This window comes from Pelodiscus sinensis, chromosome 2, assembly GCF_052426305.1.
Source record: "Pelodiscus sinensis isolate ZL-2025 chromosome 2, ASM5242630v1, whole genome shotgun sequence".
NCBI classification, from domain to species: Eukaryota; Metazoa; Chordata; order Testudines; family Trionychidae; genus Pelodiscus; species Pelodiscus sinensis.
In genome coordinates this window covers 264,030,782-264,051,560 of record NC_143053.1, presented here as the reverse complement: position 1 = coordinate 264,051,560, position 20,779 = coordinate 264,030,782, and the positions used below count along the sequence as shown (strand labels likewise).

Sequence of the window (20,779 nt, the reverse complement as noted above, 5' to 3'; positions counted from 1 at the left end):
ACCCGCCTGCACCCCAAACCTACCGCCCCAGGTCAGAACCCGCCTGCACCCCAAACCCACTGCCCCAGGTCAGAACCCGCCTGCACCCCAAACCTACCGCCCCAGGTCAGAACCCGCCTGCACCCCAAACCCACCGCCCCAGGTCAGAACCCGCCTGCACCCCAAGCCCACCGCCTCGGGCCGGAACCCGCCTGCACCCCAAACCCACCGCCCCAGGTCAGAACCCGCCTGCACCCCAAGCCCACTGCCCCGGGCCGGAACCCGCCTGCACCCCAAGCCCACCGCCCCAGGTCAGAACCCGCCTGCACCCCAAGCCCACCGCCTCGGGCCGGAACCCACCTGCACCCCAAACCCACCACCCCGGGCCGGAACCCACCTGCAGAAATCCGGGACACACTTGCCATTCCAGCCCCATGGACACCCCCCCGGACTGGGAGAACACCCGGCAGTTCCACTGTCTCCATGTGCTTCCCCACAGAAAGCTCAGACGCCGGCCTGTGCGGTTCAAAGCCGGACCCCTGGCAGCCCCACTGGCCGGTAGCGCTGCCCAGCGGGGGGACGCCCTGTGGCCCTGTAGGCCATGGCCTGGCCACTTTTCCCCTGGCCGGGGAAGGGGTGTGAACAAAGGGCGGGAGGGGGGCTAGCCGGGGGGAGGAGCGTTCAGTGGCTGGGAGCCGGGGGTCGGAACGTGGGGGGCATAGAGGAAGCAGATAACACCAGAGTAGGGGGCTCGGGCCCGTGAACCCCTCCCGCAGGGGCTGTCGGCCCCCCCCCCCCCCCGCTGCCACGGAGCCTGCGCTGGGCCGGATCTCAGAGCAGCAGTAACCCCATTTTTACTCTACTGGCTGGCGGAGTCACATCTGGCTGCAGACGGGGTGCAGGGTTGGGGGGTTCCCCAACGACCTGTCACAGCAGGTCAGGGCTGCGCCCCCAGGAGAGTGTGCCCCAGAGGCGGGTGGGGCTGTGTAAGATGGGGCTGAGGGGGCCCAGGGAGCACCGGGGTGTCTGAGGGGAGGTGGGGGATGGGTTATAACCTCTCCCCTGTGTAAGGGGCGGCTGGGGGGCACAGGGAGCACTGGGGTGTCTGAGGGGAGGTGGGGGATGGGTTATAACCTCTCCCCTGTGTGAGGGGGGCTGGGGGGCACAGGGAACACTGGGGTGTGTGAGGGGAGGTGGGGGATGGGTTATAACCTCTCCCCTGTGTGGGGGGGGCTGGGGGGCACAGGGAGCACCGGGGTGTCTGAGGGGAGGTGGGGGATGGGTTATAACCTCTCCCCTGTGTGAGGGGGGCTGGGGGGCACAGGGAACACTGGGGTGTGTGAGGGGAGGTGGGGGATGGGTTATAACCTCTCCCCTATGTGAGGGGGGCTGGGGGGCACAGGGAACACTGGGGTGTGTGAGGGGAGGTGGGGGGATGGGTTATAACCTCTCCCCTGTGTGAGGGGGGCTGGGGGGCACAGGGAGCACTGGGGTGTCTGAGGGGAGGTGGGGGATGGGTTATAACCTCTCCCCTGTGTGAGGGGGACTGGGGGGCACAGGGAGCACTGGGGTGTCTGAGGGGAGGTGGGGGATGGGTTATAACCTCTCCCCTGTGTAGGGGGGGTTGGGGGGGTACAGGGAGCACTGGGGTGTCCGAGGGGAGGTGGGGGGATGGGTTATAACCTCTCCCCTGTGTGGGGGGGGCTGGGGGGTACAGGGAACCGGGGCCTGCTGAGGGCTCCCGCCCAGGAGCCTGGTAGCAGGCGGGGCACAGGCCAGACCCTGCCGGCTGTCAGTGACCCCCGGAGAGCGCAGTGCCCCGGGTATGGGCTGCCCAGCTGGGGGGGCAGCGGCAGCAGGCGCCGGCCCCCGGACTGGCTCTGGGGGAGGGAAAGGTCCATGCACCCCCCCCCGGGGCGGGGGGGGGGCTGGGTGGAAGGCCCCCCCAGGCGCTGGCCCGGGTGTGACGGGCACAGGGGCCCACGCGGGTACCCAGCCCCACCAGGGACGTTGTCCTGGCAACCAGGCTGCACAGGTAAGGGAGGGGAGACATCACCATGGCAACGGCTGCACAGAAAGCGGGGAAGCGTCGCCATGGTAACAAAGGAGCCCGGTAAGGATGGGGGAGAGGGGGCCATGGTGACTCATGCCAGATGGGGGGGGGCTCCATGGCCACCTGTGTGCAGCCTCCGCTGAGCGCCTGCCTGCCCAGGCCGGGGGGGGGGGCCACACACGCCCGCCCCTCTGAGAGAGCCTGGGGCTGGAGTGGCTAGGGGACTCCCCACAGCCAGGCCCTGCCCCCCACCCCCCTGCTGGAAACCCCCCACAGCCAGGGCTCCTGCTCTGTCCCCCCACAGCCCTGCTGGCAGCCCCCCCCCCACAGCCAGGGCTCCTGCTCTGTCCCCCCACAGCCCTGCTGGCAGCCCCCCCCCACAGCCAGGGCTCCTGCCCTGCCCCCCACATCCCTGCTGGAAGCCCCCCCCACAGCCAGGGCTCCTACCCTGCCCCCCACAGCCCTGCTGGCAGCCCCCCCCACAGCCAGGGCTCCTACCCTGCCCCCCACAGCCCTGCTGGCAGCCCCCCCCCCCCACAGCCAGGGCTCCTGCTCTGTCCCCCCACAGCCCTGCTGGCAGCCCCCCCCCACAGCCAGGGCTCCTGCCCTGCCCCCCACAGCCCTGCTGGCAGCCCCCCCCACAGCCAGGGCTCCTACCCTGCCCCCCACAGCTCTGCTGGCAGCCCCCCCCCCACAGCCAGGGCTCCTATCCTGCCCCCCACAGCTCTGCTGGCAGCCCCCCCCGCAGCCAGGGCTCCTGCTCTGTCCCCCCACAGCCCTGCTGGAAACTCCCCCCACAGCCAGGGCTCCTGCTCTGTCCCCCCCCCCCCTGCTGGAAACCCCCCACAGCCTGAGCTCCTGCCCTGCCCCCCACAGCCCTGCTGGCAGCCCCCCCCACAGCCAGGGCTCCTACCCTGCCCCCCACAGCTCTGCTGGCAGCCCCCCCCCCGCAGCCAGGGTTCCTGCTCTGTCCCCCCACAGCTCTGCTGGCAGCCCCCCCCACAGCCAGGGCTCCTACCCTGCCCCCCACAGCCCTGCTGGCAGCCCCCCCCCCACAGCCAGGGCTCCTACCCTGCCCCCCACAGCTCTGCTGGAAACTCCCCCCACAGCCAGGGCTCCTGCTCTGTCCCCCCACAGCCCTGCTGGCAGCCCCCCCCACAGCCAGGGCTCCTACCCTGCCCCCCACAGCTCTGCTGGCAGCCCCCCCCCCCACAGCCAGGGCTCGTACCCTGCCCCCCACAGCTCTGCTGGCAGCCCCCCCCCCACAGCCAGGGCTCCTACCCTGCCCCCCACAGCTCTGCTGGCAGCCCCCCCCCCACAGCCAGGGCTCCTGCTCTGTCCCCCCACAGCCCTGCTGGCAGCCCCCCCCACAGCCAGGGCTCCTACCCTGCCCCCCACAGCTCTGCTGGCAGCCCCCCCCACAGCCAGGGCTCCTACCCTGCCCCCCACAGCCCTGCTGGCAGCCCCCCCCCCCCACAGCCAGGGCTCCTGCTCTGTCCCCCCACAGCCCTGCTGGAAACTCCCCCCACAGCCAGGGCTCCTGCCCTGCCCCCCACAGCTCTGCTGGCAGCCCCCCCCACAGCCAGGGCTCCTGCTCTGTCCCCCCACAGCTCTGCTGGCAGCCCCCCCCACAGCCAGGGCTCCTACCCTGCCCCCCACAGCTCTGCTGGCAGCCCCCCCCCACAGCCAGGGCTCCTACCCTGCCCCCCACAGCTCTGCTGGCAGCCCCCCCCCCACAGCCAGGGCTCCTACCCTGCCCCCCACAGCCCTGCTGGCAGCCCCCCCCACAGCCAGGGCTCCTGCTCTGTCCCCCCACAACCCTGCTGGCAGCCCCCCCCACAGCCAGGGCTCCTACCCTGCCCCCCACAGCCCTGCTGGCAGCCCCCCCCACAGCCAGGGCTCCTGCTCTGTCCCCCCACAGCTCTGCTGGCAGCCCCCCCCCCCACAGCCAGGGCTCCTACCCTGCCCCCCACAGCTCTGCTGGCAGCCCCCCCCACAGCCAGGGCTCCTACCCTGCCCCCCACAGCCCTGCTGGCAGCCCCCCCCACAGCCAGGGCTCCTGCTCTGTCCCCCCACAACCCTGCTGGCAGCCCCCGCACAGCCAGGGCTCCTACCCTGCCCCCCACAGCCCTGCTGGCAGCCCCCCCCACAGCCAGGGCTCCTACCCTGCCCCCCACAGCCCTGCTGGCAGCCCCCCCCCCCACAGCCAGGGCTCCTACCCTGCCCCCCACAGTCCTGCTGGCAGCCCCCCCCACAGCCAGGGCTCCTGCCCTGCCCCATGGAGGAATCCTTCCTACCTGCTGCTGCACCCGTGGTCTGCCCCATCCTGCTCCAAGGCCCTGTCCCCACTGGCCTCCCAGCACGGCTGCCCCGTGGGCCCGTTCTGCCCCGTTCTGCCCCCCTGCCACCTGAGGGCCACTTGCTGCACTTTGCTCGTGCACAGGCAGAAATGGGTCAGGCTGCAACCGCCCGGCCGGCCAGCGAGTGCCTGAGACAGCAGCGAGCCCCGGGGCAGAGCAGAGCGGCTGGAGTGTGGCCGGGGAGCCCGTGGCCCGCTGGCCGGCACAGAGCGTGGCTGGGGGGTGTGGGGTCCTGGTGGATGCGGGGGGCTCTCAGCCGGGTGGGTCAGGTCGCTGCTGGTAGCCTTGGGGCCGACCAGTGAGGAGGCTGGCGCAGCCGGGAATTGGCCACTCAGCCTCCAGCCACAGCTCGTGAAGGGTTTGTGGGGCCAGGGCTGCCGTGGGGCCTGTGCCTACTGCAGGGGGCCAGGACCGAGCGGAGCCTGGCATGTCCGCAGGGACCAGGGCGCTGGAACAGTGGGGGGGGGGGGCTGAGAGCCTGTATGTGATGAAACCCCTTCCCACCGCCCCCTCGGGCACCAGCACAGGGACCAGGGCGCTGGAACAGTGGGGGGGGGCTGAGAGCCTGTATGTGATGGAAACCCCTTCCCACCGCCCCCTCGGGCACCGGCACAGGGACCAGGGCGCTGGAACAGTGGGGGGGGGGGGGCTGAGAGCCTGTATGTGATGGAAACCCCTTCCCACCGCCCCCTCGGGCACCGGCACAGGGACCAGGGCGCTGGAACAGTGGGGGGGGGGGGGGCTGAGAGCCTGTATGTGATGAAACCCCTTCCCACCGCCCCCTCGGGCACCGGCACAGGGACCAGGGCGCTGGAACAGTGGGGGGGGGGCTGAGAGCCTGTATGTGATGGAAACCCCTTCCCACCGCCCCCTCGGGCACCGGCACAGGGACCAGGGCGCTGGAACAGTGGGGGGGGGGGGGCTGAGAGCCTGTATGTGATGGAAACCCCTTCCCACCGCCCCCTCGGGCACCGGCACAGGGACCAGGGCGCTGGAACATTGGGGGGGGGGGGCTGAGAGCCTGTATGTGATGGAAACCCCTTCCCACCGCCCCCTTGGGCGCCAGCACAGGGACCAGGGCGCTGGAACATTGGGGGGGGGGGCTGAGAGCCGGTATGTGATGGAAACCCCTTCCCACCGCCCCCTTGGGCGCCAGCACAGGGACCAGGGCGCTGGAACAGTGGGGGGGGGGGGCTGAGAGCCTGTATGTGATGGAAACCCCTTCCCACCGCCCCCTCGGGCACCGGCACAGGGACCAGGGCGCTGGAACATTGGGGGGGGGGCTGAGAGCCGGTATGTGATGGAAACCCCTTCCCACCGCCCCCTTGGGCGCCAGCACAGGGACCAGGGCGCTGGAACAGTGGGGGGGGGGGGCTGAGAGCTGGTATGTGATGGAAACCCCTTCCCACCGCCCCCTCGGGCACCGGCACAGGGACCAGGGCGCTGGAACATTGGGGGGGGGGGCTGAGAGCCAGTATGTGATGGAAACCCCTTCCCACCGCCCCCTCGGGCACCGGCACAGGGACCAGGGCGCTGGAACAGTGGGGGGGGGGGGGCTGAGAGCCGGTATGTGATGAAACCCCTTCCCACCGCCCCCTCGGGCACCGGCACAGGGACCAGGGCGCTGGAACAGTGGGGGGGGGGGGCTGAGAGCCGGTATGTGATGAAACCCCTTCCCACCGCCCCCTCGGGCACCGGCACAGGGACCAGGGCGCTGGAACAGTGGGGGGGGGGCTGAGAGCCGGTATGTGATGAAACCCCTTCCCACCGCCCCCTCGGGCACCGGCACAGGGACCAGGGCGCTGGAACAGTGGGGGGGGGGGGCTGAGAGCCTGTATGTGATGGAAACCCCTTCCCACCGCCCCCTCGGGCGCCAGCACAGGGACCAGGGCGCTGGAACAGTGGGGGGGGGGGGCTGAGAGCCTGTATGTGATGGAAACCCCTTCTCACTGCCCCCTCGGGCACCGGCACAGGGACCAGGGCGCTGGAACAGTGGGGGGGGGGGGCTGAGAGCTGGTATGTGATGGAAACCCCTTCTCACTGCCCCCTCGGGTGCCAGCACAGGGACCAGGGCGCTGGAACAGTGGGGGGGGGCTGAGAGCCAGTATGTGATGGAAACCCCTTCCCACCGCCCCCTCGGGCACCGGCACAGGGACCAGGGCGCTGGAACAGTGGGCGGGGGGGGGGGGGCTGAGAGCCTGTATGTGATGGAAACCCCTTCTCACTGCCCCCTCGGGCACCGGCACAGGGACCAGGGCGCTGGAACAGTGGGGGGGGGCTGAGAGCCAGTATGTGATGGAAACCCCTTCCCACCGCCCCCTCGGGCACCGGCACAGGGACCAGGGCGCTGGAACAGTGGGCGGGGGGGGGGCTGAGAGCCTGTATGTGATGGAAACCCCTTCCCACCGCCCCCTCGGGCACCGGCACAGGGACGAACCCAGCCTGGCTCTTGCCAGGCGGGGGAGACGGACCGGGACAGGGGTTAGCTCCGGAAATGGGGGCTGTGCCTGCGGCAGGACCCCCCGGCCGGTGCTAGGGGCACGGGGGAGGGATGAATCGCTCCCTCTGACACCCCAGGAATGTGAGTCCAGCGCCCCCGCAGTGACAGACCCAGCCCAGGAACCCGCCTCCGCCCCAAGCTGCCCCCAGGCAAGACACCCCCACTCCTGATACCATCCCACCCCCACTGCCCCAGGCAGAGCCGCACCCTGAGCCCAGCCCCCCGGCACGGCCCTTCAGTCCCACCCCTCAGTCCCACCCCCAGCCCGGCCCCAGCGGGGGCACTCACGGCGGTGAAGTTCTGGGCAGTGCAGTCGGTGCCACGGAAGCTGCACTGCAGCAGCATGTCGGCCATGTCGTGGCCCGTGCGGTTGTAGAAGTCGGCCATGTCGAAGGGCCTGGCTTTGAAGTGCCGGAAGTTGGCCTTTTCCCGCAGCGCAGCCAGCAGCGAGGGCTCAGCCAGGTGGGGGCTGCGGATCTCGTGCTGGGCGCCCAGCAGCGCCAGCAGCTGCCCGGCGTGGTACAGGTCGTTGCGGGTGATGCGGGAGAAGCGGAACTCGTTGAGGTTGCAGATGGTGACGGCCGGGAAGGTGAGGTTGGGCGCGGCCACCTCGTCCAGCTTGGTGACGTGGGGGTAGGTGAAGAAGTAGGAGACGCGCTCCAGGCAGACCAGCAGCAGCAGCGCCAGCGAGCCCAGGAAGCAGAGCGCCCAGAGGGCGCGGCGCAGGGAGAGCGCACCGTGCCGGAAGATGTGGCTCACGCCGTGCAGCGAGCAGGTGTTGGCAAAGGCCTGGAGGCTGGAGCGCGGCTCGGCCCCCCCGCCGCTCTGCGAGCAGCCCCTCATGGTGGCTCCGGGCCCCGGCCCAGCCTCACGCTCCCGCGCCGGGCCGGGCGCCCGGGCTCCCTGCTGCCCTCCCTCGCCGGGGCGGCTGGCGGCGTCTTCCCATGGCCCAGCTGTCCAGCTGCTGCGTCCCGGGCTCCCCAGCACCCGCCAATCACAGGCGCTGGCAACCGCAGCCCCGGATCACCACGGCGATGGAATGCGGCTGGGACCCGTCTCCGGGCCGCGCCCCCTCCCCATCGGCCACCCGTGCGGCAGCTGCTCAGCGGCCCATTGTGAGCCCGGCTCTGGGCTGCCTGCCGGCGCGATGGCTCCGGCTCCTTCGCAGCCGCTGCTCCCCCGCCTCTCGGCACGCTCAGCCAGCTGCTCACCACCAGCCGGCCCGGCCCCCCAGCCCGGCCCAATCCGGCCCCGGCTGAGCGCCCGGCGCCCAGCACCCCCCACACCACGGGCCCAATCCGGCCCCGGCTGAGCGCCCGGCGCCCAGCACCCCCCACACCACGGGCCCAATCCGGCCCCGGCTGAGCGCCCGGCGCCCAGCGCCCCCCACACCATGGGCCCAATCCGGCCCCGGCTGAGCGCCCGGCGCCCAGCACCCCCCACACCACGGGCCCAATCCGGCCCCGGCTGAGCGCCCGGCGCCCAGCACCCCCCACACCACGGGCCCAATCCGGCCCCAGCTGAGCACCCGGTGTCCAGCACCCCCCACACCACGGGCCCAATCCGGCCCCGGCTGAGCGCCCGGCGCCCAGCACCCCCCACACCACGGGCCCAATCCGGCCCCAGCTGAGCGCCCGGCGCCCAGCACCCCCCACACCACGGGCCCAATCCGGCCCCAGCTGAGCACCCGGTGTCCAGCACCCCCCACACCACGGGCCCAATCCGGCCCCGGCTGAGCGCCCGGCGCCCAGCACCCCCCACACCACGGGCCCAATCCGGCCCCAGCTGAGCGCCCGGCGCCCAGCGCCCCCCACACCACAGGCCCAATCCGGCCCCAGCTGAGCGCCCGGCACCCAGCGCCCCCCACACCACGGGCCCAATCCGGCCCCAGCTGAGCGCCCGGCGCCCAGCACCCCCCACACCACGGGCCCAATCCGGCCCCAGCTGAGCGCCCGGCGCCCAGCACCCCCCATACCACGGGCCCAATCCGGCCCCAGCTGAGCGCCCGGCGCCCAGCACCCCCCACACCACGGGCCCAATCCGGCCCCAGCTGAGCGCCCGGCGCCCAGCACCCCCCACACCACGGGCCCAATCCGGCCCCAGCTGAGCGCCCGGCGCCCAGCACCCCCCACACCACGGGCCCAATCCGGCCCCAGCTGAGCGCCCGGCGCCCAGCACCCCCCATACCACGGGCCCAATCCGGCCCCAGCTGAGCGCCCGGCGCCCAGCACCCCCCATACCACGGGCCCAATCCGGCCCCAGCTGAGCGCCCGGCACCCAGCACCCCCCACACCACGGGCCCAATCCGGCCCCAGCTGAGCGCCCGGCGCCCAGCACCCCCCATACCACGGGCCCAATCCGGCCCCAGCTGAGCGCCCGGCGCCCAGCACCCCCCACACCACGGGCCCAATCCGGCCCCAGCTGAGCGCCCGGCGCCCAGCACCCCCCACACCACGGGCCCAATCCGGCCCCAGCTGAGCGCCCGGCGCCCAGCACCCCCCATACCACGGGCCCAATCCGGCCCCAGCTGAGCGCCCGGCACCCAGCACCCCCCACACCACGGGCCCAATCCGGCCCCAGCTGAGCGCCCGGCGCCCAGCACCCCCCATACCACGGGCCCAATCCGGCCCCGGCTGAGCGCCTGGCGCCCAGCACCCCCCACACCACGGGCCCAATCCGGCCCCAGCTGAGCGCCCGGCGCCCAGCACCCCCCACACCACGGGCCCAATCCGGCCCCGGCTGAGCGCCTGGCGCCCAGCACCCCCCACACCACGGGCCCAATCCGGCCCCGGCTGAGCGCCCAGCACCCAGGACCCCCCCATACCACGGGCCCAATCCGGCCCCAGCTGAGCGCCCAGCACCCAGCACCCCCCATACCACGGGCCCAATCCGGCCCCAGCTGAGCGCCCAGCACCCAGCACCCCCCACACCACAGGCCCAATCCGGCCCCAGCTGAGCGCCCAGCACCCAGCACCCCCCACACCACGGGCCCAATCCGGCCCCGGCTGAGCGCCTGGCGCCCAGCACCCCCCACACCACGGGCCCAATCCGGCCCCAGCTGAGCACCCGGTGTCCAGCACCCCCCACACCACGGGCCCAATCCGGCCCCGGCTGAGCGCCTGGCTCCTGGTTCCCCCCATACCACGGGCCCAATCCGACCCCGGCTGAGCGCCTGGCGCCCCCCACACCATGAGCCCAATCCGGCCCCGGCTGAGCACCCGGCACCCAGCACCCCCCATACCACGGGCCCAATCCGGCCCCGGCTGAGCGCCTGGCGCCCCCCACACCATGAGCCCAATCCAGCCCCAGGCTGAGCGCACAGCACCCAGCACGGGCCCCCCGTCCCAGCCCATGGGCTGTGCCAGTGGGGCTAGGCCCAGCAGCCCCATCTGTTGGGGGCGCTTCCGGCAGCAGAGGGAGAGCTGCCTAGTGGGTCTCCCGGGTCCCCTCTCGGCTCACTACTTGCTCATGTGGGTGGGGACAGAGCCAGACTCCGGCAGGCCCCAGGCGGTACCTGGGGGGTCTCTGCCCCATTCACTGGCATCTCCTCCAGGGCCGCTGTCTGCAGCCGGGTGCCAGGGAAGGCAGAGAGCCTCTGGCCCTTCCCTGGGAGCCGGCACTAGCACCCCAGCAGCGGGAGGACTTGTTCAACTTATTCATAAATGATCTGGAGAAAGGGGTGAGCAGTGAGGTGGTAAAGTTTGCAGATGATACCAAACTGCTTAGGATAGTCAAGACAGAAGCAGACTGTGAGGGACTCCAAGAAGATCTCACCAAACTGAGTGATTGGGCAACAAAATGGCAAATGAAATTTAATGTGGATAAGTGTAAAGTAATGCACATCGGGAAAAATAACCCCAACTATACGTACAGTATGATGGGGGCTAATTTGGCTACAACAAATCAGGAAAGGGATCTTGGAGTTATCGTGGACAGTTCTCTGAAAACTTCCACACAGTGTGCAGCGGCGGTCAAAAAGGCAAATAGGATGCTAGGAATTATTAAGAAAGGGATAGAAAATAAGACCCAGCACATCTTACTGCCCCTGTATAAAACTATGGTACGCCCACATCTTGAATACTGCGTACAGATGTGGTCTCCTCACCTCAGAAAGATATTTTGGCCTTGGAAAGGGTTCAGAAAAGGGCAACTAAAATGATTAGGGGTTTGGAACGGGTCCCATATGAAGAGAGGTTAAAGCGACTGGGACTTTTCAGCTTAGAAAAGAGGAGACTGAGGGGGGGATATGATAGAGGTCTATAAAATCATGAGTGGTGTGGAGAGGGTGAATAAAGAAAAGTTATTCATTAGTTCCAATAATAGAAGAACTAGAGGACACCAAATGAAATTAATGGGCAGCAGGCTTAAAACTAATAAAAGAAAGTTCTTCACACAGCGTGTAGTCAACCTGTGGAACTCCTTGCCAGAGGAGGCTGTGAAGGCTAGGACTATAAGGGTATTGTGACGTAGTGGGGGTACCTGGCTGGTTTCTATGCTGCTGGCTCTGGGGTAACCCCCACTGGCTGCCGTGGGTACCAGGACCCAGCAAAACAGGATGAGTCACTATGCAAACCAGTATGGCCAGACACCCCCCATGGAGAGGAACAAAGGGAGGGGGATGCTGCCCTGGCTGGGGGGCAGGGCTGGAAGAGGGTTAGTTAGTGGCTGGCTGTCTGAGAGCATGGAGGAGAGCCTAGGGAAAGGGGCTGGAATTTAGGGGCCCAGTCTCCCCCCATCTCAAGGGGGCCTGAGGCATCCTAGCCCAGCTCTGTGACCAGATTCCATCTGTGCTGTGCTGGAGAGGCAATAAACTTCCTCTATTCCACCGGCTGGTGCGGTCTGTTTGTGCCATTTCGGGGTGCAGGAGACGGGGGACCCCCAACGCGCCGTCACAGTGGTGTCAGAAGTGGGATGCACTGCACCCCGTGGATGGAGCTTCCAGCGGCGAGCGACAAGGCGCCGTAGAAGCAAGAGCCCTGGAGCCAGGCGTGCTGGAGACAGAGCGAAGCGGATCCTGGGAATCGTGGGGCGCTGCAGCACTAGACTGGTGAGTCTGCACCGAGGGGACCAGCGGGCAGATGGCCTACGCCCGACTCTTGAAGGCAGAGCTGGTGGGGCTGTGCAGAGAGAGGGGCTTGCCTGTGCGGAAAGCAACCAAGGCCCAACTGATTACCCAGCTGGAAGATAATGACCAGCCACGGGGCCAGGATCTTGTCCCCAGGGGAGGCAGCCAGACCCGCCCTGAGAGTGTGTCAGGCTCAGAGAGGGGGAGGAGCGCTGGAACCCACCGAAGAGATGAGACAGCGTCTCCCGGGAGGCCTGCAAGTAATAGCCCATCTAGGGCAGGGGCCAGCCCAGCAGAGCTGCGGCGGCTGGAGATCCAGCTGCGGATAACGGAATTGGAAGCAGAGGACCAAGAGAAGGAGCGCCAGGACCGAGAGAAGGAGAGCCAAGATCGAGAAAGGGACCGCCAGGACCGAGAGAGGGACCGCCAGGACCGAGAGAGGCAGCGGCAGCATGAGCTGGCCATGGCAGAGCGGAGAACCGGCAGGGCACTGGCTGCGCCAAGTGCGGATGGGCCCCAGGGTCCTGGGACTGCCAGACGCTTGGAGAGGCTCGTGGTGGCCCAATTGAAGGACGTGGGCGACATAGACGGGTTCCTCAGCTCCTTTGAGAGGGCCTGTGGACTGCAACGGGTCCCCCCAGCTGACTGGCTGCAGGAGCTCATCCCCGCACTGAACCAGGAGGCGGCCGGAGTGCTCAGTCAGCTGGAGGACCTACAGCCAGGGGATTACAACCGAGTCAAGGAGGCCCTACTGCACAAGTTCGAGCTAACCCCCGAGATGTACAGGAAGAGATTCCGGGGGGTACAGAAAGGGCCACGGGAGACCTATGTGGACCTGGCCTCCCGCCTGGCGCAATACGGCCGCAAGTGGGTGTCTGGAGTCGGAGCCCAGACCGCAGAGGAGCTGCTCAAGCTGGTCCTGATGGAGCAGTTCTATGAAGCGTGCCCACCCAAACTGAGGCTGTGGCTCAAGGACCGGAGACCAGAGACCCCCCAGGAGGCCGGGAGGCTGGCGGGTGAGTTCACGGAGAGCTGGTCCGGGTGTGAACGGGAGTCCCGGAGAGAAAGGGAATCGCGCAGAGACTGGATCTCGGCTGAGCGATGGAGGGAGTCAAGTATGAGGCGAGCCCAGAGAACAGGTCGTCTGTGCCCCAGAGAACCAGCCAGGGCCTGGACAGAGACAGCCCAAAGTCTAACTTGCCATCGCTGTGGGCAAAAAGGCCACAAGAGGGCTCAGTGCACCAGGTCCCAGGACCGGGGACTTTCCAGGGTTAACTGGCTGGGGCGGGAGGAAGGGCAGGCTGCCCCAGAGGCAGGGGCTGGCAGGCAAACCTCAGCTCAGAGAGAGGGGAAGGATGCTCAGTGCACCTCCACTGGGAGGTCTGATTCTCAGGAGGCGGATTTCTCCGTGTACCGGGTGGGGGCAGGACGGCCCCTGCGGAGCGAGTGCCTCATACCCCTGGAGGTGGATGGTAGGAAGGTGACGGGCTTCTGGGACACGGGGGCGGAGGTGACTCTGGCCCGATCCGACATAGTGGCCCCGGAGCGGATACTACCCCACGCGCAGCTGACCCTGAAGGGCATAGATGGGTCCCCGTTTAAGGTGCCTGTAGCCAGGGTGCATCTGAAATGGGGGGCCAAGGAAGGCCTCAAGGAAGTGGGGGTGCACCCGCACTTGCCCACCGAGGTGCTGATGGGGAATGACCTGGAGGAGTGGCCCCAGGAATCCCAGCGGGCTCTAGTCACTACCCGGAGCCAGAGCCAGCGGGGGGCTGACAACCTGGGTCCAGGGAAGGACTCCCGGCAGCGTCCTCAGGGTCCCATCCCAGTGGACACAGGGTCCGGACCTAGGTAAAGGTGGGGAACAGGTCCCGACACCTGCCTCAGCAGCTGAATTCCAGGCGGAGGTGCAGGCAGACCCCTCCTTGCAGAGGCTGAGGGACCAGGCTGGCCTCCATGCAGTTCAGCCCCTGGGGGAGAGGTGTCCAGGAGAGATTCCTGCGGGAGCGTGGACTCCTGTTCCATGAATGGCTTCCCCCCAGGAAGGCGAGGGCATGGGGGGTCCAGCAGCAGCTGGTCGTCCCCCCGAAAGTATCACCTCAAGCTGCTGTATTTGGCCCCCGACGTCCCCGTTGGGGGTCACCGGGGGATCCGGAGCACCCGGCTGAGGCTGCTCCAGCACTTCTATTGGCCGGGAATCTTCACAGCCGTGCAGCGGTACTGCCGGTCCTGCGACTCCTGTCAGAGGGGCGGGAAGGCCCAAGACAGTAGGAAAGCGGCTTGGGGGTCTCTACCCCAGATAGACCCTCTGGGCTTGCTGAGAGAGCTATGGGAGGGGAAGTCCTTCCTGGATGGAGCATCGGGGGTGGAAGCCGCCCTGGCTGTCCAGAGAAGGCTTGCTGGGCTCATGGCCCCGGCCCGAGAGACCCCGGCCAGAGATCAAGGCCAGCGGAAGGGTGGGTGTGACCCCCGAGGACAGGCCTGTGCCAGTCGCCCTGGAGTGGGGCGGCGAGTGGACAGAGGGAAGCCAGCTCATGTGGGGCCTCGCCACGGCTGGCCCGAGTCAAGGGGAGCACCCATGTCCCCGGGGCGGGTTCCCACGCAGAGGACCCGAACTTCCCTAGGTCACGAGCGGAGTGACCCTGCTCAGTTCGCTCTCGGAGGGGGGAGAACTGTGACGTAGTGGGGGTACCTGGCTGGTTTCTATGCTGCTGGCTCTGGGGTAACCCCCACTGGCTGTCGTGGGGGCCATGACCCAGCAAAACAGGATGAGTCACTATGCAAACCAGTGGCCAGACACCCCCCATGGAGAGGAACAAAGGGAGGGGGATGCTGCCCTGGCTGGGGGGCAGGGCTGGAAGAGGGTGAGTTAGTTGCTGTCTGTGAGGATGGAGGAGACAGCCTAGGGAAAGGGGCTGGAGTTTAGGGGCCCAGTCTCCCCCATCTCAAGGGGGCCTGAGGCATCCTAGCCCAGCTCTGTGACCAGATTCCATCTGTGCTGTGCTGTATCCTGGAGAGGCAATAAACTTCCTCTATTCCACCGGCTGGTGCAGTCTGTTTGTGCCATTTCGGGGAGCAGGAGACGGGGGACCCCAACGCGCCGTCACAGGTATGTCTACACTAGCCACCCTAGTTTGAACCAGGGTGGCTAATGTAGTCATTTGAACGTGCAAATTTTGCATGTTCCCGGGTGCCGCCATTTTTAAATGCCCGGTGGTTCGAACTCCCTGCCCGCAGCTACACGCGGCTACACGCGGCATGGGCTAGGTGGTTCAAATTAAAGCTAGATAACTTCATGGAGGTTAGGTCCATAAAAGGCTGTTAGCCAGGGGATAAAATGGTGTCCCTGGCCTCTGTTTGTCAGAGGCTGGAGAGGGATGGCAGGAGACAAATCGCTTGATCATTGTCTTCGGTCCACCCCCTCTGGGGCACCTGGTGCTGGCCACTGTCGGCAGACAGGACACTGGGCTAGAAGGACCTTTGGTCTGACCGAGTCTGGCCGTTCCTATGTTCTAATGTTCTTAAGGACACTCAGCAGGGGCAGCGGATGGGCTGTGCCAGGAGGAAGCCTGCACCCCAAGCCCAGTGCCCCTGGCCCGAATGCCCAGCACCTGCCTCGGGGACACAGGGCTGGCAATGCTGCCCTCCCTGCCCGAGCAGAGACCTGCAAAGAGGGCAGGACCCAGGTGACCCTGGCCTGCTTCCCCTCTCTGGAGCAGTCCTCCGCTGCACAGGGGCAGTGCTGGGAAGTGGCTCCACAATTTTTTCCATCCACGTGCAGAATAAATGTTGTTCTATGCACCAAGGCGTGTGTGGATGTGCACCATGTGACGGCGCGTCAGGGTCCCCCATCTCCTGCACCCCCGCAGTGGCATGGACAGACTCCCCCAGCCGGTAGAACAGGGGAAGTTTATTGCTTCTCCAGGTTACAGCCCAGCACAGATGTAATCTGGTTACAGGGCAGGGCTAGGATGCCTCAGTCCCCCTTGAGACGGGGGAGCCTGGGCCCCTAAATCCCAGCCCCTCGCTTAGGCTGCTTCTCCCAGGATACCAGACAGAAACTAAAGCCCCCCTTCCAGCCCTGCCCCCAGCCAGGGGCAGCATCCACCTTCCTTTGTTCCTCTCCCTGGGAGGTGCCCGGTCGAACAGGCACCTCCCTGTCCCATCAGCTACTCAGCTGGGCCATGGTGCAGCCAGCAGCCAGTGGGGTCACCCACAGCCCAACGTGGGGCAACCAGCAAGTCACCCCCACTCAACACCATCAGAAACCCCTGTGGCCAGCTGCTGCCAGCCATGGACGCTCTGCTAATCAACTGGGCAGCATCTGAGTTTCTTCTGGGCGGCTGCCTAAGTGCTCAGCTTAGGGAGCACTGCTGCTGGGGAAGCTCGCAGCATTGGGGTCCCTCGCACTCTGGGTGCGGGGCATGGCCCGGGCTGGCAGCAGCTTGGAGGGTATGGGAAAGGCCGGTGTGACACTCCCCATGGGCCGTGCCTGAGGGCAACCCCCCGACAGACCCAGCAACAGGACAGGTGCAAGGGGCAGACATGACCACGGAGCTGTACGGTGCCCACATCTCGCCCCTCTCCTGGCCGGCCCGAGCCCTGGGGAACCGAGGCAGCAGCCCCAAGAGCCCCTCACACCCTGGGCAGGCTCCGCTCCAGCACCCTGAGAGCAGGGCCTGGGGAGGCAGCCCTACGGCTCTGGGGACCCTCCCCGATCCAGCACTGCGAGACCGCCCAGCCCATCTCTCGGCCCCAGGTGCCCTGGCTCTGCCAGGCCCTGCTCGGGTGGGTCGGGGGGGCTTGGGCTGGGAGTTGAGGATGCAGGAGCCACATTGCCCCTAGACCAGCTCTGGCTGAATGCAGCAGGACAGAGCCCTGGGCATGGGCCACGGGGCAGGACCTGGCCCTGGCGGGGGGGGCAGGCTGTAGGGTGTCCCAGCCCAGCAATGTGGCCTCCTGCCGCTGGAAGGGCCATTGTGGGTCCTTACAGCGTGAGGCCCCCACAGCCGGCCAGCGGTACAGCCCCCACCACACACACCCTCTGAGCACCCAACAGCCCCGCCAGCCAGCAGGGAGCTGTGTCACAGGCGAGCACAGCGCCCTTACCCCTGGGGAGAGGCTGGGGTAAGGGCACGGCGCCCCCTGGGGACAGGCTGGGGTAAAGGCACGGCGCCCCCTGGGATCAGGCTGGGGTAAGGGCACGGCGCCCCCTGGGGAGAGGCTGGGGTAAGGGCACGGCGCCCCCTGGGGACAGGCTGGGGTAAGGGCACGGCGCCCCCTGCGGCCAGGCTGGGGTAAGGGCACGGCGCCCCCTGCGGCCAGGCTGGGGTAAGGGCACGGCGCCCCCTGGGGAGAGGCTGGGGTAAGGGCACGGCGCCCCCTGGGGAGAGGCTGGGGTAAGGGCACGGCGCACCCTGGGGACAGGCTGGGGTAAGGGCACGGCGCCCCCTGGGGACAGGCTGGGGTAAAGGCACGGCGCCCCCTGGGGTCAGGCTGGGGTAAGGGCACGGCGCCCCCTGGGGAGAGGCTGGGGTAAGGGCACGGCGCCCCCTGGGGACAGGCTGGGGTAAGGGCACGGCGCCCCCTGCGGCCAGGCTGGGGTAAGGGCATGGCCCCCCCTGGGGCCAGGCTGGGGTAAGGGCACGGCGCCCCCTGGGGCCAGGCTGGGGTAAGGGCACGGCGCACCCTGGGGACAGGCTGGGGTAAGGGCACGGCCCCCCCTGGGGCCAGGCTGGGGTAAGGGCACGGCGCACCCTGGGGACAGGCTGGGGTAAGGGCACGGCCCCCCCTGGGGAGAGGCTGGGGTAAGGGCACGGCGCCCCCTGGGGACAGGCTGGGGTAAGGGCACGGCCCCCCCTGGGGAGAGGCTGGGGTAAGGGCACGGCGCCCCCTGGGGCCAGGCTGGGGTAAGGGCACGGCCCCCCCTGGGGAGAGGCTGGGGTAAGGGCACGGCGCCCCCTGGGGACAGGCTGGGGTAAGGGCACGGCCCCCCCTGGGGAGAGGCTGGGGTAAGGGCACGGCGCCCCCTGGGGACAGGCTGGGGTAAGGGCACGGCCCCCCCTGGGGAGAGGCTGGGGTAAGGGCACGGCGCCCCCTGGGGCCAGGCTGGGGTAAGGGCACGGCCCCCCCTGGGGAGAGGCTGGGGTAAGGGCACGGCCCCCCCTGGGGAGAGGCTGGGGTAAGGGCACGGCGCACCCTGGGGACAGGCTGGGGTAAGGGCACGGCCCCCCCTGGGGCCAGGCTGGGGTAAGGGCACGGCGCACCCTGGGGACAGGCTGGGGTAAGGGCACGGCCCCCCCTGGGGAGAGGCTGGGGTAAGGGCACGGCGCCCCCTGGGGACAGGCTGGGGTAAGGGCACGGCCCCCCCTGGGGAGAGGCTGGGGTAAGGGCACGGCGCCCCCTGGGGCCAGGCTGGGGTAAGGGCACGGCCCCCCCTGGGGAGAGGCTGGGGTAAGGGCACGGCCCCCCCTGGGGAGAGGCTGGGGTAAGGGCACGGCGCCCCCTGGGGACAGGCTGGGGTAAGGGCACGGCCCCCCCTGGGGAGAGGCTGGGGTAAGGGCACGGCGCCCCCTGGGGCCAGGCTGGGGTAAGGGCACGGCCCCCCCTGGGGAGAGGCTGGGGTAAGGGCACGGCCCCCCCTGGGGAGAGGCTGGGGTAAGGGCACGGCGCCCCCTGGGGACAGGCTGGGGTAAGGGCACGGCGCCCCCTGGGGTCAGGCTGGGGTAAGGGCACGGCCCCCCCTGGGGAGAGGCTGGGGTAAGGGCACGGCGCCCCCTGGGGACAGGCTGGGGTAAGGGCATGGCCCCCCCTGGGGTGACGCTGGGGAAAGGGTATGGTGCCCCCTAGGGTCAGCCTGGGGTAAGGGCATGGTGCCCCCTGGGGACAGGCTGGGGTAAGGGCATGGCCCCCCCTGGGGTGACGCTGGGGAAAGGGTATGGTGCCCCCTAGGGTCAGCCTGGGGAAAGGGCACGGCCCCCCCTGTGGCCAGGCTAGGGTACGGACATGGCACCCCCTGGGGCCTGGCTGGGGAAAGGGCACGGCGCCCCCTGGGGCCCGGTTGGGGTAAGTACACGGCGCACCCTGGGGCCCGGCTTGGGAAAGGGCACGGCGCCCCCTGTTCTACCGGCTGGTGCAGTCTGTTTGTGCCATTTCGGGGGTGCAGGAGGTGGGGAACCCCAACGCGCCGTCACACTGGTGTCAGAAGTGGGATGCACTGCACCCCGTGGATGGAGCTCCCAGCAGCGAGTGACAAGGCGCCGTAGAAGCAAGAGCCCTGGAGCCAGGCGTGCTGGAGACAGAGCGAAGCGGTTCCTGGGAATCGTGGGGCGCTGCAGCACTACACTGGTGAGTCTGCACTGGGGGGACCAGCGGGCAGATGGCCTACGCCCGACTCTTGAAGGCAGAACTGGTGGAGCTGTGCAGAGAGAGGGGCTTGCCTGTGCGGAAAGCAGCCAAGGCCCAGCTGATTGCCCAGCTGGAAGAGAATGACCAGCCACAGGGCCAGGAATCTGTCCACAGGGGAAGCAGCCAGACCCCCCCTGAGAGTGTGTCAAGCTCTGAGAGGAGGCAGAGCACTGGAGCCTGCGGGAGAGATGGGACAGCTTCCCCCGGGAGGCCTGCAAGCCGTAGCCCATCTAGGGCAGGGACCAGCCCAGCGGAGCTGCGGCGGCTGGAGATCCAGCTGCGGATGAAGGAATTGGAAGTACAGGACTGAGAGAGGGACCGCCAGGACCGAGAGAAGGAGCGCCAGGACCGAGAGAAGGAACGCCAAGATCGAGAGAGGCAGCGACAGCATGAGCTGGCCATGGCAGAGCGGAGAACTGGCGGGGCCCCAGCTGTGCTGAATGCGGATGGGCCCCAAGGCCGCCAGGCGCTTGGAGAGGCTCATGGTGGCCCAGTTGAAGGACGTGGGCGACATAGACGGGTTCCTCAGCTCCTTTGAGAGGGCCTGTGGACTGCAACAGGTCCCCCCAGCTGACTGGCTTCAGGAGCTCGTCCCCGCACTGAACCAGGAGGCGGCCGGAGTGCTCAGTCAGCTGGAGGACCTACAGCCAGGGGATTACAACCGAGTCAAGGAGGCCCTGCTGCACAAGTTCGGGCTGACCCCCGAGATGTACAGGAAGAAGTTCCGGGGGGTACAGAAAGGGCCACGGGAGACCTATGTGGACCTGGCCTCCCGCCTGGCGCAATACTGCTGCAAGTGGGTGTCTGGAGTCGGAGCCCAGACTGCAGAGGAGCTGCTCAAGCTGGTCCTGATGGAGCAGTTCTATGAAGCGTGCCCACCCAAACTGAGGCTGTGGCTCAAGGACCGGAGACCAGAGACCCCCCAGGCGGCTGGGAGGCTGGCGGATGAGTTCACGGAGAGCCGGTCCGGGTGTGAACGGGAGTCCCGGAGAGAAAGAGAATCGCGCAGAGACCAGTTCTCGGCTGAGCAACGTAGAGAGACACCTCCGAGGCGAGCCCCAGGGACCAGGACCAGTCATCGATACCCCAGAGAACCAGCCAGGGCCCGGGCAGAGCCGACCCAAAAGGGCCCACAGAAACTAACTTGCCATCGCTGTGGGCAACGAGGCCACAAGAGGGCTCAATGCACCAGGCGCAAGAACAGGTCCCATGACCTGGGACGTTCCAGGGTTAACTGGCTGGGGCGGGAGGAAGGGCAGGCTGCCCCAGAGGCAGGGGCTGGCCGGCAAACCTCAGCTCAGAGAGGGGGGAAGGATGCTCAGTGCCCCTCCCCTGGGAGGTCTGACCCTCGGGAGACAGATTTATCCGTGCACCGGGTGGGGGCGGAGCGGCCCCTACGGAGGGACTGCCTCGTA

At 68.4% G+C, this 20,779-nt stretch overlaps 1 protein-coding gene across 3 annotated transcripts in view; it reads right to left on the bottom strand.

Annotated features, from left to right (window-relative positions):
• Positions 1–8,195, bottom strand: part of ASIC3 (acid sensing ion channel subunit 3) — a 34,008-nt gene extending 25,813 nt beyond the window's left edge. The window contains exon 1 of one of the 3 annotated variants that reach the window (XM_089776864.1): positions 7,181–8,195. In XM_089776864.1, the coding sequence (XP_089632990.1) occupies positions 7,181–7,735 (555 nt within the window). In that variant the 5' untranslated portion in view covers positions 7,736–8,195. The remainder of the gene's footprint in view (positions 1–7,180) is intronic. The other 2 variants (XM_089776863.1, XM_089776865.1) reach the window with 2 other exon arrangements.
• Between the last annotated feature and the right edge of the window lie 12,584 nt (positions 8,196–20,779).